This window comes from Microtus pennsylvanicus, chromosome 8 (assembly GCF_037038515.1).
Source record: "Microtus pennsylvanicus isolate mMicPen1 chromosome 8, mMicPen1.hap1, whole genome shotgun sequence".
Lineage (NCBI taxonomy): Eukaryota > Metazoa > Chordata > Mammalia > Rodentia > Cricetidae > Microtus > Microtus pennsylvanicus.
The window spans coordinates 58,775,899-58,793,142 of NC_134586.1; the positions used below are offsets into that span (position 1 = coordinate 58,775,899).

Genomic DNA, 17,244 nt, shown 5'->3' on the forward strand with positions numbered 1-17,244 from the left:
CTCCCATCATTGCCAGCAGCTCCAGCAGCTCCAGCAGCTCTAGCAGCTTAGTGCTCCCATCATTACCAGCAGCTCCAGCGGCTCAGTGCTCCCATCATTACCAGCAGCTCCAGTGGCCCAGTGCTCCCATCATTGCCAGCAGCTCCAGCGGCCCAGTGCTCCTATCATTGCCAGCAGCTCCAGCGGCTCAGTGCTCCCATCCATTACCTGACTGAATCATAGAGGTTGGAGCAGATCCATGTGAGAGAAAGGTGACCTGTTTAACGTGACATCTGGGTAGTCTCACTGATTCGAGGCTGAGGAGTAACCATCGGCTCTGGAAATGCCGACTTGGAGAAATAGCCCGGATGAAATTCACAGCAGCGACTGATGGCTGCGGGATGGAAGAGAGCCTGATGGGATCTCGAGAGACTGAGAGTGCTTCCCCCACGTGCATTCTGATACATCCCATTTCTGAATTTCAATGTTTATTGAGGTTGTCGCCTTTGAATCTATCCCTTCATTTCCTCTTTGCTGAGATATTTTGAAGCCAATTCCACATACAATGTAACCTTTTGCTTTGTGCTAAAGTAAACATCTTTAAACCCATGGCTATTTTATTCCCTAACCATATTGCCTTGACCATGCTTACCCACACTAATCAATATCTCATGTCAGCCTTCTGATCATACATAAAATAGTTGGATTTCTAATAAGATATTGGATCCTTTTGTCAGGTTGTGTCTCTGGCCACCACACCCCAAGGTTTGTTTATACGCTGGGTAAGTGTCAAAGCAGAAATCATTCTTCTCAAAGTTCAGTGGTGGTCCCAGGAGCCAACTAGAGCAATGTCTGAGGAAGAACAAAGGCCTGTGGCCCCCAAGACTCAGGTCTTGATGGGTTGGGAGTGCTGTTTCCCTGGAGGGTTTCTGCCTGTGAGAGGTAGGACCCTCACTTGTAAAAACTGCAGAGACTTCAAGCACCCTAACACGCTCTGTATGGATGTTAGGGGATAATGAAGCAAACCCTTCCCTAAAGCGGCTAGTTTTGATGCTGGGCAAAGGGCATAGCTCTCTTAATTAACTCTCGTCACTGGGTAGCTCATGGCTGTAGTTATCCCACAGATGTGGAGCATTCTGCCTGACAGTCACTCTGGGGAAGCAGGTAGCTTTTCGATAGCCAGAGCCACGGCTGCCTGGTCTTCGAGCGCTCATTTGCACCCACTGCCGAATCTCTCCTTGTGTCTGCACTGAGGAAGAGGCCGTGCTCAGTAGGAAGTGCTCATGACACTGCGAAGTTTCTTGTTATTACATTTGGTTTCCTGTTATGCAGATATGGGCAGAGAGAGAAAGAGAGCGCGAGAGCTATAGCAACTGGTGAAGACACACACAGACCAGGGAGAGACAACGACACTCTACAGTCCTAACAAACACGGAAGCCCCAAAATGTGAACACCACAAGGGTGTCCTGAGAGGTACCCTAGACCAGAATTTTCCTGAAGGCAGGAAAACTTTAGGGCCTGAGGCTGGTTCCTAGCCTGGGTTTCTAGAGCTTCTGAATGAGTAAAAGCAGCAGAAATCCAGGCCCTCCTAATCCCCACCCCGTCTTTCTCCCTCCCGTCTCTCTTAATAACACACACACACACACACACACACACACACACACACGCACACACGCACACCCTTCTACATCCTTCCTTTCTGTCAGTCCCCCTCTTGTTACTACTGAGACAGCATTCATGCCGTTTCTGTCACAAGTCACTACTATCTTAGAATCCGTTCCCAGGTGGGCTCTGCTCTCTGCATCATCGTGGTCACCCAGCTGACATGAAAGATGTTTCTATCAGATGTAGAAAGCAAAACGCACTCCAGTGGTGAGCAGCCAAGTCAAGCACTCAGGGAACAATTCTAGGCGTTATGCCAACGTGTTCTCAAGGGTGAGTGTGTCCTTTCAGAGAAGACAGCAAAAGTCCCTCTTCTGCCTCCAGGCTTGCAGCTTGTTGTTTGTGTAAGTGGTGAAATTCTTCATGTCAGAGCAAAATGGAATTGAGGTTGCTTCGTGGGCTGTTTGCAGCAGGAGGTAGCCATGGCTTTGCTGCTCAGAGGGTTCCTCAGCAGCTCCCTCTCGGCCTGTGGTGAAGCTGGGCTATCTCAGCACCCTCCTCCCACTCCAGGTCCTCACTAGTATTCAGTTAGCATATGGTTCTTCCAGTGCGCTTGGGCAGTGAGCTGGTGAGACGCAGCAGGATTACCTAATATGTCCATCCTCCTGTTGGTGTCTGGTGGGAGGTTTGAGGTTTCACGGCCATTTTTGTCAGCGTTCCTTCAAGGCCTGATGAGTGTCGCAGATGACACGCTGGACGGAAGCAGAAGCAGGGGGTTGTTTATATGCAATGCTTGGGTGGGGGCCAGGTGGGTGTTCTATGGCTTGAGTCTGCCCTCCAAGGTTCAGATAGTGGGACTTCAGTCTGCAGTGCTTGGAGATGGAGCCTCACAAGAGGTGATTACGTCACAGAGACTTTCCTCATGGATGGAGCTGTGCCTTTGTCTGGAGAATAGACTGTCACAGAGTGACTCCAGGCCGCTCTTACTGGCCTGCTCCTCCCTCTAGACCTCTCATCATGGGGCACTGTAGCTCAAAGGCTGGTGCCACGTGCAGCCTTCCGGACCCGAGAGCAAATGATCCGCTCTGGGAAATTGCTCTGCTCCCAGTGTTCTGTTAAGCAGCAGAGACTCTAGAGGACCAGGAGCTGCCTGTGGTCAGTCCTCATGGATTTGTTGCTGCCCAGATGGAGCGTGGTCATCTCTGTGCTCAGCAGGCTTTTTTCCTTTCTAACCACTTTGATTTGTGATGTGGGCAGCTCTCTTCACCACAGGATGCCGCTCCTTCCTGGGTCTTGTGGCCGGAGCATGGATAGTTGGCTTTAAAATCAGATTTCCAGGAATCACTTTAGCTCTCTGAGTGTCAGACCCTTGCATTTAAAACGGAGGTGCACAGCCAGGTTCTACCTACTGTAGAGCTGGTGTGGGCTTGGAAGTAATTGAAACTTATGGAGTCTGCACCAAAACAGATGCTTGCAAGTACGTGATATGTGTTAAGGAACTGGTGGTTTATTATATTACTGGAGTAGGTGTCATTCCTTGTACGAGCCACTGCCTGCCCTGGGACAGTGAACATACCTAGAAGGCCCACAAATAGAAAAATTTGCCATCATTTGTTACAAATATGAAGTCCCTTGATGATAACTCTCAGTATATCCTTAAATGCTTATTTCATACACTTACTAAATAATCACCAAGGACCATGTGCTGGCCAAATCTCTTGTAGGCTATATGGTATTCTAACTGTGTGGCACTCTCACTGCGTGGCACTCTTACTACATGGTATTCTCATTGTGTGGCGCTCTCCCTGCGTGGCGCTCTCCCTGCGTGGCGCTCTCCCTGCGTGGCGCTCTCACTGCGTGGCACTCTCACTGAGTGGCGCTCTCCCTGCGTGGCGCTCTCACTGCGTGGCGCTCTCCCTGAGTGGCGCTCTCCCTGAGTGGCGCTCTCCCTGCGTGGCGCTCTCCCTGCGTGGCGCTCTCCCTGCGTGGCGCTCTCCCTGCGTGGCGCTCTCCCTGCGTGGCGCTCTCCCTGAGTGGCGCTCTCCCTGCGTGGCGCTCTCACTGCGTGGCGCTCTCCCTGCATGGCGCTCTCACGGTGTGGCGCTCTCCCTGTGTGGCACTCTTACTACATGGTATTCTTATTGTGTGGTACACTCACGGCGTGGCACTCACGTGCCCTGAGGGAACCAGCACATCCTCCTCTTGTATGGAGGACTGTATCCATAGCCTCCAGATGGCTGTTCCCCTCTGTGCCCACTGCTGCTGTGCAGCCACAGTGACATCTGAAGATCCCCCACCACTTCACTTTTTTGAAGTGAGGTTTTCGTGTTAGTTACATTTTTCCTTCTAGCTTCTCTTGATTCAGACCCTTAAATGTTAGGAACCAGAAGTCCTGAGTGGCTGGAAACAAAGCATTCTTGTTCTCTAATCGCAACCCCCTTGTTCCTGAAAATGAGTCCTGGGGCTCTGAAGGTTTCTTGAGGCAGAGAGGTACATGGTTTAGGATCTGATACTGTCCTGCTGCCTGTCAAGGGCTCGGCAATGTCGGCTGTGCGAGCAGTAGGAAGGGTAGCTTTCCTGAGCTGTGCAACCCCAAGCCCACAGACGCCTGGCTCCTTCTTATTCATTCTGCACTCAGCCTGCCCATCCCTTCTCAGTTGCATCTCACAGTGCGTCCTTGCCCACTAGCCCCTTCCTAACCCAGGCTCGTCTGCTCCACCTGGGGATACCGTGTGGTGTCCTGGTAACCTTCCACTTCCACCTTCCTCCCTTTTATCCCTCACCCTTCCCAATCTATCACTGCCATCTTTTTTGACATTAAATCAACTACATAGTAAAATAATAATGTTCACAGCACTGCCTGCTTTTCAATTCTTGTGGGGTTTTTGTTGTTGTTTGTTTTGTTTTCTCTGTGTAGCCCTGGCTCTCCTGTCTGTAGACCAAGTTGGCCTTAAAGTCGCAGAGATCTGCTTGCCTCTACCTCTCGAATGCTGGTCAGTTCTTGTGTTTTAAAACTAGGCGCTGGCTGAGGTAGGTCCATTATCATTGTTAACTCTTGAGGGTTAATCACTCACACACTGCCCCTGATACTCACAAACTCATGAAAGAAGAAACACAACGTGGAGTCGGCTGAGACTCAGCCATGGCCACTGTTACAGAAGCATCTGTACCCCTCTGCGTCCTGACTGCTCTTCACTTGGAGCCAGGACACAGGATGAACAAGGGCAAGAAGAGAAGCAGTGTCCTTGTCCTCTTAATTGCAAGTGGAGAGGGAGACGGTAGGAAAACTACAGGCGAGGTGTCGGATGCTGGACTGCTTATGTGCCCCTGGTGAAGAGACACAGAGACGGTCACAGGACTGTTGTACACAGAGAAGGCAGGCAGCAGGGCTGTGTTTGTGAGTACAGGTGGGAATGGCAGACGGTGTGAAGGCGGTGGGGTAGGGTGGGGGGTTGAGTTTGACTAGTAGTGTGGTGAATTGAGCAATTCCCTGGTGTCTGTAAGCAGCTGGGGGATGAGTCTGCAAGAGCAGTCTGGAGGGAATCCGTGGGAGCTGTTTGTCCAGACAGGCGTCCCCAGTGATAACAGCTGATGGAGAGAGAACAGCAACAGGCCCTCCCAGCTTTAAAGCCTGGTGAGCCTTCCCCGCCACACCCCAGCCCCCTAAAGCAGACCGGGGCAGCTGGAGAGCCCATGCTGGAGACACTTCAAAGGTGGCCCTAGGAAAGTTTGTGGTTATGTTTCAGGTCAGTGGGTCAGCAGATGGGAGAGGAAGAGGAAGTGACAGTGTTTCCGAGGCAACGGCTCTGCTCAGACTTCCTTCTTCAATTTTCTCTTGTTCCAACTTGGGGCAAAACTAACTTCTGCTGTAGAGATAAAACCCCGGGTGCACAGCACATCTTCTGTTCTCTCCTCTCCCTGTAGACTACAATTCAGCACGGACAATCTCATTACAAAATGTCCTTTTTTGTGGTCCCCCCTTATTCAGTAACATGAAATGGCTCCCTTTTCCCTCTCAGAGAAAGGTTGAGGCCCCAGTCTATACCCAAGTCTTCTCTGGGCCCACTAGTCCTACTCGGCAGTCGAGTACCTGAAATATGACGGATGGGAACATAGTTTTACTTAATTCTATGTATCCTAATGCGTTCCTCTGCCTACAGCCACTTACAGAGAGTTCTGTGTTGTCCAGCACAGTGCTTGCTGGGGGCTTGGTCTTCTTCTTTCTGCTAGAATGAGGGTGGGTTTCTGGCCTCACTAAAACTCTCACTGTGCTTTTGCAGGGAATTCTACAAACCCCGTGTGGCTGTGGCTTCACTCTGCCTCCCTTGTCTCCAGTAGCCTTCTGTAGCCCTGTCTACCTAGTTTATTCCTCCTCCCGTAGGGGGACACTTCCCACGGGTATGAAGACCAGCTCACTACGGAGCTTATCACCGACCATGTTTGTTATGAAAAATTAACCACCGACAGCAGCAGATCTCCTACAAAGGGGCTGTTCAAAGATGTGACAAAGAATGGTAGTCAGAGCCAAGGCCCACCAGGCCACTTCTCTCGTACTTGCACCATCTACAAGATGGTCTGATGGCCACAACTGGGACCCAAGACTGGGCAGGAAGCTTCTCTGTTCAGCTGTCACTGTCTCCCAGTACTGGGATCAACTTCCTGCTGTGTAGAATGTGCACAGATCTCTCCACATGGTCTAACTTAGAAGGGAAACCCTGGACATACAAGCATATCAGGGATGGTAAGAGGACAGTAAACACTCAAGAGACACTGGCTCGGTGTATGGTGAGAGGGATCGTGCCAGGCCAGGGCTTGGTATTGTGCTGCCTCGTGGCTATCTTGTCCTCTTTGGGCTGTATTTAAGAATGCCAAGCATTCACACAGCCTCTTGCCTTTCCCAGGCCATTCTTCGGGGCACAGATGTTTTTAGGCGTGATCTTTTTTTGGCTTGGTTATTGTCTTTTACCCTAAAGAATAATGAAATCCCTCCAGAACTAAGTATAAAGAATCCCCTAGCCACTGGGTTCCATGCTAATCAAATTCCCTCCAAGCTACATCTTTCTGGTTTTTTTAGATCCCTGTACCCTTTCTGGATGATTCTGAGATCCTCCACTTTTCTTGCCTCTAAAAGTGACCCTAACCAGGTCTGTGGGGTTTGGGGAGTGGCTAAAGAGACCTAAGTCCTCATAGATATGATGTGGCCTCTGCCAGACTTCTTCCCTTTCTTGTTGGTCCCACTTATTCCTATGGAGCCTCACATTACTCTGCTGCAATAAGGAGTCGTCTTCCATATCTGACATTGCTGTAGATGAATGACCATAGGAGCTGCACTGGAACTAATGGGCTCACACTGAGGCCATATTACAGCAGAAGAGAATGCCATGGCCTCCCTCTCCCACCCTCTTTAAAAGCTCTGTGTGTGAGTGACACTTTCACCTTTATCCAAGTGTGCCCTCTTCCTGGTACAGATGGGTCTTTTCAAGATACACCCCTACAAAGAGAGACACAAAGCCACACGAAGTCTTCAGTCCTTCACTCAGGTCCGCTCCTCCTTGTTGCTCCACAGCCAGAGCCTGTTCATCCTCTCATGCCCTGGTGGTTCCTTGAGGAAGTAGTCAGCCCCAGTGAAAGACTCCAGGAATGAGTTGATAGCTGGGAAGGAAGACTGGAAGCAAAGTCTGTTGCTGTTGTTAGGGTATCAAGACACACTGATACAAAGCAATCTCTCCAAACCAAATGGGCATCAAACTGAAACGTTATCTTCCACAGTCACTGACCATATGCTCTCCCGTGCGGATGGCTGTCCAATGGAAGGCTCAATCAAGCGTGTGTTGCAACTCTTCCAGTTCCCTAGTGGGAGCTAAGGGCTGAAGGTGTGACCCAAGTGTCTTCTAGGAACTCAGAGTAGCTGCAGGGTTGAAGGGCCCAGGTAGGCAGATGCCTGTGCACACAGCTCTATAGCACTCTGCAAGATACAGGTGACAGTTCTGGTCTAGTTGGAGTCGGTGGAGCAGAGACCGCCATTCTGTGTGGTTCTGGTGAGAACTAGCATCTGTGAGAAGGATGCTACGAACATGGATAAAGGCTGAGAGCCATGGCCTAGAGGGATACAAGGAAGCAGGGATCAAACGCAACAGGGAGAAGTTTGCAATTAGAGATTTGCACTAAAGATGGGAGTGAGTGAAATCGGAGGGTCTGAAGCTTGAAGGGAGAGGAAAGCTGCTCTAGAGATGAGCTCCATCCTTCGAGTTAGAAGCAGTCACCAGTGGCAGAAATCAGAGCGGCACATGCTTAACTAAGAGTGTGCTAAATGGTGTTTATGTTGTCTGTCCAATATAACAATTCTGAAGCCGGGCGGTGGTGGCGCACGCCTTTAATCCCAGCACTCGGGAGGCAGAGGCAGGTGGATCTCTGTGAGTTCGAGACCAGCCTGGTCTACAAGAGCTAGTTCCAGGACAGGCTCCAAAGCCACAGAGAAACCCTGTCTCGAAAAACTAAAAAAAAAAAAAAAAAAAAAAAAAACAATTCTGTATTGTAAGGACTATCAGCAACCCGGGTTAGCTAGTATGGAAACTGACTGGGGTTTGGAGAAGTGCCGGTCAAAAGCAAGACAAGAAAGGACAGCTCTCTAGTAGGGTAAGGAAAAGTGATGAGAATAGACTCAATAACTTCACCATATCATTAACATCTCAGGGACCAACCAAAGCTAATGAAATGAGCAGTGAGCTAGAGATGTGCTTCAGCTGCCGAGCGGAGCCCAGACACTGCTGTCAGCAGCAAGTCCAGAACTCGCACAAGGCCATGGCTCTGCCGTGCAGTCCCTGCTGCGCTGGCTAGAGAAGCCCAAAGGCAGGTGTTAGAGGAAAAGGTTGGCTGGAAGCCAGAGAGTGAATGGGTCACTTTGAGGGTACGGGAAGTAAGGACGGAGACAGTTGTTCTGGGTGGGGGTCACCATGGAGGCACAGGCCAGGACCCGATCAAATGACAGGCAGAACGCTGTAGGAAGCCAAAAGCCGATGATAGCACGCAGTGGGTGGAGGGTCCACTTCTGCTTCTGCTAATGGTGACATCTGACCAGAAACATAGGACGGATGTACCAACCAAAGCCCTTGACCCTGCTGCAGAGGGATGTAAACACAGCGGGTAGGTGACTGGAGGACACAAGATGACGCTTGGCCAGAAACTTCATGGGTGCCAAGTCCTCTGGGTCTGGCACGGGGATACAGCCTGTTGGAGACACCGTGTGGGGCAATGGGGTCCAAGCTCCGGGCTGACTCCGCAAAGGGGCCATGGAGGGAAAACAGTCAGCTTCCGGTGGTCTGTGCAGCTGCGTGGGCCTTACTCTGGACACAGAGCAGGGCATTATTTTGTTCTCTGTGAGATACTCCCACGCAGGAAAAGGAAGCACCTCTGTCAGATGCTGTGGCCACTTCCTCTTCAGAGGCCCCAGCCAATCTCCGTTTTGCGGCTCGCGGGGCCAGAGGCAGCCGGACTGCAGGCTCTGGTTCGTTGGGTTCCTTTCAGGAACAGGACCCTGGCTCCTTTCTGGGGTGTGGGGGGACATCAGGGTTTTCTCTCAGGTCCCCCGGCCCCCCTGTTCTTGATTTTCTGCTTCATGTCCCTCAGTCAGCCTGCCTGTCTGTTCCTCTCTATAGCTCGGTCAAGGAGCGTGATGACTGGGGAGCAGATGGCGGCCTTTCACCCACCCGCCACCCCCAACCCCCTGGAAAGGCCAATTAAGATGGGCTGGCTGAAGAAGCAGAGGTCCATCGTGAAGAACTGGCAGCAGCGGTACTTCGTGCTGAGAGCTCAGCAACTCTACTACTACAAGGACGAAGAGGACTCCAAGCCGCAGGTACCCGCTGGGTGTGTGTCCTTGCTTCCGGCCCAGAGGAGCTGGGCAGGGGCCCACTGGCTGCTTTCACTCCCCTAGGCCTCCTCAGTGAGGAGACAGAATCACCAGACACCTTACCTGGGTGGTGCTCTTGCCTTGTCTATATGCCCCGAGTGTGAAGATGGCTGAGATGTTCCCATTAGCGCAGTAGGATTCCTAGGGCACCCCAAGTCCAATCTCACACCATAATGGTGACACAGATGGCAACCCACCATGGTAGCTCAGAAGAACTGATGTGGGGACTCATTGTTGTTGTTCAGTAAGTCTATCTGGAACAATGATTGTATTTAATGCCTGATGCATTCGCACATAAATATTCCCACGCCAGTTCATTGGAGACGTGAACTAAATCAATGAATAGAGCCGGGGAAACAGCTGCTGACACAGTAGATAAGGGAAGCCAGCAGCTCTTGGAGGAACGATGAGTTGTTGGGAGACACATTACGATCTTAGATGGGTGCAGGAGTGCACACTGACTTCGTGCAGGTGGTGGGGATGCTAAGGAGAGGGGGCTGCTAAGTGGACCTCTGGGACCAGAGCCTCCTGGGCAGAGGGAACGGCCACACGCAGACTAGAGGAGCGTGTGTGACCTGGGTAGAAAGCACGAAGGGTTCCGGGTGGCAGGAACAGAACCAGTACAGAGAGCCAGAGGGGAAGAGCTCAGAGAAGTCAGGGCAGGGGTGGAGGTTTAGGGGGCAGGTTGTGAGCGCCGCTGCACAGACTTGGGCGTTTACACTGCGTGTCATGAGAGCCACCGTGGGTTTCTGACCGGACGGAAGGCTGTCTTTAGCTTGCTGTAAACAGATGGTTCTGTGTGTCCTAAACATAATGAAGTTTGAGTAGGGAGCCCAGGGAACACTGTTAGTGGGGACAGGACTAGGAACGTCAGAGGGAGCTCGGGGCTGGGGGGCAGCAGTGGTCAGATTCAGGGTTTACGAGAACAGAGGCACAGCGTCATAGCTGAGGATCAGGATTAGTCCCCAAGACAGCTTTGATCCTAGTCTCAGGCCTGTCCCTTCTCCCTGCACCCTCTATTCTGTCTGTAGCGGGAATGAGAGAGTGAGAGGCTATCATCAGCCATGCCTATGGGACCCAGAGTATGAACTGAGGTCTCTAGCACCCAAGACGGCTGCACACCCACCTAGAGTTCCTATCTGTGGTAACGGAAGCAGCGTGGAAGGGCTTTACTAGAACTTCTTAGAAAAAATAGATTCCAAAAATTAGGAAGGAGAAGATGAGGCATATAAGGATATTGGAGGTGGCTGAGCCGATGAACCGACGAGCAGATGGGTGGAGCCAAAATGAAAGTCAAGGGACTCTGCCTCGCCAGCGTTTGCGGAGATCTGTGTGTGGTGAGTGGACTTCCTGTTCTTTATGAACAACACAGACCTGTCGAGCCTAGCAAACGCACGACAAGATCCCAGTGGCTAGCGTGACAGCAACATGAGAATTCTCTGGGAGGCAATGCCGTGTTTGCCACCGCAGCCTACCGAGAGGGCCACTGAGTAGAGGCTGTCTCTGTGGAGTGTGGAAAGGGGAAGTCGTCTCCCTCGGAGCACTGCGCTCTTCTCGTGGCTCTGCAATAATCTCTGCCTTTTCTGGATTCTCCTTCTTGTTTAAATGAGACAATATTGCCTGACTTGTGTTTATCACATGCTCTAATAATATAAAGTACATATGAAAACCTGTCTTGTAAAAGCAAGCTAGTGACAAGGGTTAAATAGTCATGTGTGAGTTCCTGCTTCTTCCCCGTGTGGGAAACTCACTACTCTTCATGAGTAACCGGGGATGAGTAGGCGATTATGTCCTAAGTCTGCAAGGGCAGTTTATTATGAAATCTGTGGATATAGTAATCGGACCAAGAGGGCAAGTGAGGAAACCACACAACCCCTACCAAGTGGCTAAAAAAAATGATCGATAAAACAACACATTCATTTCAGATCTAAACATGAAGATTGTAGGGCTAGAATGGTTATTCCTTAGACAAAGGACATAATTTGCTGTATGTTGTACTGCATGTTTGTCTGGAAAAGCTGCATTGTACATGGTAGGAAATTTAAATCATTAGAAAAACACAAATAAAAACGATCACAATTCCCATGAAGAAGTAGCTGCCTAAGTCTAGCATTCCCTGGCCAAACACACTTAGAAAGTTGTCCCTGAAGTGTGAAATGAGGATTTCATTTAATGAAAGTGTCAATATGTCACAAATATTGCTTCTTATATTGAATATTATTCTACAATGTCACCAATAATCATGGCAGATAATATACTGTATAAACATTGTGAAATTTAAGGTGCTTTTTTGCTGTTGTTTTTTCATGATAGGGTTTCTCTATGAAGCCCTGGCTGTCCTGGAACTCACCATAGACCATGCTGGCCCCAAACCCACAGAAATCCACCTGCCTCTGCCTCTCCAGTGCAGGGATTAAAGGTGTGTGCCACCATTGCTAGACAAGCGTTATGAAATTTAAAAAAAAAGCTGAATGTCTTCCTGTTGGCAATTGAGTTGATGGTCACATTATTATCCCAAACCACGGCTGGTGACTGTCCTGCTGCCTTCCTGCCATCCCCACCATCTCATTCAAATGCAGATCACATCTATTTAATGTTCTACTACCTATATGGTCATTTGTCACTGCTTTGGGGATTCCTGGAACTATCTAGAAATAACCTGAAAGTTATAACTACAGGCTAGGTTCTTGAAAACAAGTAATGCTCTATTTCCTCATTCCTGACTGTGGGGAAAGACTTAAATAGGAAACACCCATTAGCAAAGAGGCAGAAGACACGGGCAGCTGTCTGCGTGGGCTTAGGAGAGCTGCATTTTAAGAAATAAGGATGGTTTATTTCATAACTGAAAGTCAGTGCAAGAAAATAAAGCTTCAGATAATAAATGAGAAATTCTATGTGCATATTTAGTAAACAAATGTTTTTACCATTTAAAGTACTCTTCCAAAACTGCAAGAAAAATTCAAACAAAGCAGTAGAAAAAATGGCCAAATTTACAAAAGAAATGCAATGTCCAATAAACGTCTACTAGAACCTTTGACCTCAGTAACAATCAGTGTCATACAATATACATTAGTGATCCATAATGTCCTCTTGCCAAAGTAGGAGAAGTGTTCTAAAGTGGTAGTGGATGAAGCCAGGGAACAGGAACCCTGCGCGCAGTTGGTGGAAGTGACATCACAGAAAACCTTTGTCCCAATTTTTCAAGTGAAGGAATTCAGCCCAACAGGCCTGTCAGTGCTGTGACATGTTTAACAACAGGCTCTCTGATGGCAAACCTAGTGTAGGACTTGCCAATATTTCTGCGGTGTAAATATTCATTTCATGTTTGTTTCAAAGTACCACATGAGGCCCAGAGAGATGGCCTAGCAGCAAGGAACATTGGCTTCTCTTCCAGAGTATCCAAGTTTGATTCCCAGGACATGTGTGGTGGCTCCAATTGTCTGTAACTCCAGCCCTTCTTAAGCTTCCACAGGCACCAGGCATACATGTGGCACACAGCTATACATTCAGCAAAGACACCCATATACATAGAATAAAGTTGAACTAAAAAATCCAAGTGCCACATGACGTCACACAAGCTAGAGCTGAGAAGATTTGCAATAGCGCACGTAGTGTTCCACAGAATTTCTACCACACGGATAAATCCCACCACAGACATAATAGAAAGGTGTGGGAAAGAACAAGAAGTGACAAGCTTGGGGTAACACTATCTTTTTCTTTTCCTACTTTGTAATTATATGGGAGGCAGTTAGGGAGGTATGTGCTGGGAACCATTTCCTGGAGCTGGAGCTATGGGCCACTGTGCTGGGAACCAAAATCGGCTCCTTTAGAAGAGAAGTAGGCACTCTTAACTGCTGAGCCATCTCTCCAGCCTCTCATTATTCTTTTGAATATGAAATCATTTGCCATGCACTCACATAGTGTGAGTTTTAGTGATTTGGAATGTACCTCGATCTGCTTTCGGGAGCCATGCACTCTGGTTCTGCTCCGTCTCTACTCAGAATCCACCCAGGCCAGCTGGCAAAGTTAGTGACAGTAGCGGCAAGGCCTGAGCCCTTTTCTTTCTTCCCTGCCCCACCTTTACCCCCCAGGGCATCTTCCTCCAACTTATACCCCCCAGGGCATCTTCCTCTCATCACCCTCCTGTTGGTTATGGTGTGCCAGGGTCTCCGTGCACACAGTGTGTGTGTGTGTGTGTGTGTGTGTGTGTGTGTGTGTGTGTGTGTGTGAGAGATCTGCCGGGAGTGTTGGTGCCCAGTGTGTGTGGCTCGAACTCTGTCACTTCTTTGAGCTAAGTCTGGGTAGGAAATCCTGATCAGGAATTCTGGATGCTCGCTGTCCAGTGTTCACATCATCATTTTCCTGTTAGTGTGACTTGTGGTGTTCGGTCAGCTAATTAACGTCTTGCAGCCTTGTTTCCTCACCTCTTCCGTCAGGAGAACAGTCCCTTCTGGATTTCTTGTGAGGATCTGCTCCACTAATCTATTCGAAGCAGTGAGCAGGGTCTGGCACCTCACAGCTGCTCAACAGATTATACAAACATGCAGTAACGCCAGTACTTTATCTTTACAATTTGTGATTAAGTGATTCGGGGTATCAAGTCACAGTGTAGAGAGGCACCTCTGAAAGCGAATTTCCTTCCTGGGGGCATTCCTTCCTACACAGGAATGACATGCTTTCTTCCTCCGGAGCCATGCTAACCCAGACTAGTAGAGCAGCCATGTGACATCAGGATGGTGTGAGGAGTCAGGTGACCTCCAGACAGTGAGACCTGCAGGTGACAGCATTAGTTGCAGAGGATGGCAGAGCTCCACCTAATAGACAGGAAGCTTTTCCTCCTTTTTATCTGCGCCTTCTTGCTATCTCTTCCCCCCCCTCCTCTCCCTCTTCCCTCCCTCTCTCCTCACTCCTCCTCCTCCTCCATCCCCCTCCCTTTCCTTCTTATTTTTTCTTTTTCTCTCTCAGACATCTTTCTTCCTAGACCCCAGGAAACTTTCTTTTTTCCAGGTTTCTGATGTTATTTTGGAAATGTCTTAATCTTCTGGCCCTTTATGCTTTCACCGTGGCTGGTTTTTGTTTAGACTGGAATAACAACAGCTTAGGACCTGATGTCCAACCTTCAACTCGGTGACTTGTATATAAAACAGGAGCAACTAAGTCTAGAGAAGTCAGCTATGCCATTTATCTCCCAATCTAAATCTCATTGGAATGGTGGATGTGATGGTCCTTGCCACTCGGGTGCTGAGGATCTAGTGAACTGCCCTGTGAGAAAGCCCAATGCGGCGGTGTGCGTGCAGGGTAGAAGTGACTTGGCTCTCTGACAAGGTGTCTCCAGTCAGGCCCTTGCCCTACTTTCCCTAGGCATCCAGTGGCTGCCACTCACCTTGGCCATGACCCGAGTCAGAGGGATGGATGTCCCTTAAACTGGAGGCAGCTTTCCTGTTCCTCCGCTTGCCCTCCTCACTCACTGTTAGCATCTCGTTTGTTTCCCCGAATTAGCTGCTTGCTAGGTAAGAGATTGTCGATTACATACAAAGCATAACCTTTGATCTTTCAGGGATGTATGTATCTGCCTGGCAGCACAGTCAAAGAAATCGCCACAAACCCCGAAGAAGCCGGGAAGTTTGTCTTTGAAGTTATTCCAGGTAAGTCGCCTGCATTTCCACCTCACATCTAGAAGTCAAGGTGACTGTCCCTCATTCAATCATGCCACTTCCACAGAGGTCAGAAGCCATTGATACAGGAAGAGCAGCCACAGCATTCAGTTCAGCATTCAAGGGGACGTCCATCTCACTGTCTGTCTTTGTCTCTTCCTGCCACAGAATCTTCCTATTTGCACACACGAGTGGACATATAGAAATCCTAAACTCAGAACCTATGTTCCCACGACTGTTTCCAAGGCTCCATTCAGCCTAGACTAACTATATAAAATTTTTAGATCATCTCTTTGTCCTCCTCTTGCAGAAGGTCATGGTGCCATAGGAAACAGGATTCCTGATCAGGGCCCTGTCTGGGCAGACCTCAGGTCCAAGGCTCACAGTAGTGCGTATTTAACTCATGGAAGACAACTGTTGAGGGAGGGGCATCTCTACTTTCCTGCCTGACCATCAGCTTGAGAACAAGCGTGGGGGTTCTCCTATTGGGTAACACATCCCACTCAGCCTTCATACGAACTGTTTTAGGAGATGCTATCTCTCATCCAACAGCAAATGTGCTGGGCATCCGCTGAGAGCAGGGGCTGCTGTAGGGCTGGAGCTCAAAGAACGGAAACAGCCGCATGCAGCGTACAGTCCAGCCTCACGCCACATAGCACAAGTGAACTATGTAATCTGGATGGGACAACAGCTAAAGCAAAGAGAGAACACATTCTGTCTGAGGGGATGGAGGTGGTTGCTTCATCACTGATCATGGAGCATGCCAAGGGTGTGCCACTGAGAACGTGGAATTGGGGTAAACTTAGGAAGCTGCTAACAGAGAAAGTGAAGTGTTTGGCTGGAGGAAGCCTTTCTGAGGACAGGGATGACCAGGGCAATGTCCTCAAGCCTCCACATGACAGAGAATTCCAAGTGGGTCAGTGTGCATGAATGGTGATCCGATGGGCACTTCTCAGCAATGATAAGAAAGTGAACGTCTACGCCAGAAGGCTGCAAAGCCGCCGGGCCCTTCTATGGCTCATGTTCAAAATGCATGTGATTTGAGAGTGAAATGTAGGTTGTAGGGATGAGAACAGAGCGGGGATGGATATTAGTGAGGAGACTCGTGCAACAAGGCAAGTCAGAGGTGGTGGCTAAAGGAAATTTCCCGGTGGGGCTTCTCACGGCAGAACCAAAGGGGCTCCTGGAGCCAGTGAATCAAGATGTGTTTTGACGGTGCAGCAGACTGAAGTGTGTTCTTGGCAGAGAAGGACACCAGATAGGTTCTGCCCAGCAGGAGGTCCATAGGGAGGAGGAGAGCACCAGCCTTGCCCGGTGTTTGGCTGGGCAGATACCTGGTATCTCTGGGCTTCGGTCCTAATGACTGTAAGCTGGTAACACAACTTCCCACTCCATCTCAGAAGGACCCTGTGCTTACTCAGGTCATTCTTGGTTCTTCCCTGAGCATGATTTGCTTCCAGGTCTACCCTTGGAGACACCCATGAGAAAGGCTTTCGTGGAGAAGAGACTGACAAGATGCCTTTCGAATTGGCTCATCCAAAACTGAGAAAGAAGGGTTGATGGTACTAAGTCCAAGAGACCAGAACTAAAGGGATTGGAAAGCCGGTTTCTGCAGGAAAATTCAGGGCTGTGTCCCTGGGACAGTTGGAATATTCTCTCTCTCAGATGACCTGGCATTGTAGGAAGAGGGGGCTTCAACAGCATCTGGTGATCGAAGGGATTACTACTATTTTTGTCCCTTCTAACACCTTTATCAACTAAAGAAAGTTTTGTATCTGCAGGTTTCTGCCTACAAGGAGGCGTAGGAAGATGTTAGGTTCCTTTCTTCCTCTCATTTCTTCTTTTGCCACTTTTCCTCATTTTTTGTCCCTTCCTGTGACACCTGTCCTGTCTTTTCCACCATCTTTCTGCCACTTGACCCATTTAAGCTTTACTCTGTTTACTAGAGTGAGAATGGTAAACGAGGCCCCACAGTCTCCATGTGCCCCTTAAGTGAGTGTTGGAAACCCACCCTCCGCAAGGCTCTGTGTGGTCCCAGCAGCCTGTGACGGGAGACACTCGTTCTATGAGAAAGACACTCTGGCACCCATTGTCCCTCT

General features: G+C 49.4%; 1 protein-coding gene across 2 annotated transcripts in view; it reads left to right on the forward strand.

Moving 5' to 3' along the window:
* The window catches only part of Arhgap25 (Rho GTPase activating protein 25), an 81,644-nt gene that overhangs the window by 29,869 nt on the left and 34,531 nt on the right, over positions 1 to 17,244 (forward strand). Inside the window, exons 1-3 of one of the 2 annotated variants that reach the window (XM_075983579.1) lie at positions 8,985 to 9,086; positions 9,238 to 9,437; positions 15,049 to 15,136. In XM_075983579.1, the coding sequence (XP_075839694.1) occupies positions 9,255 to 9,437; positions 15,049 to 15,136 (271 nt within the window). In that variant the 5' untranslated portion in view covers positions 8,985 to 9,086; positions 9,238 to 9,254. Of the gene's footprint in view, positions 1 to 8,984; positions 9,087 to 9,237; positions 9,438 to 15,048; positions 15,137 to 17,244 lie in introns of those variants that run through there. The other variant, XM_075983578.1, reaches the window with a different exon arrangement.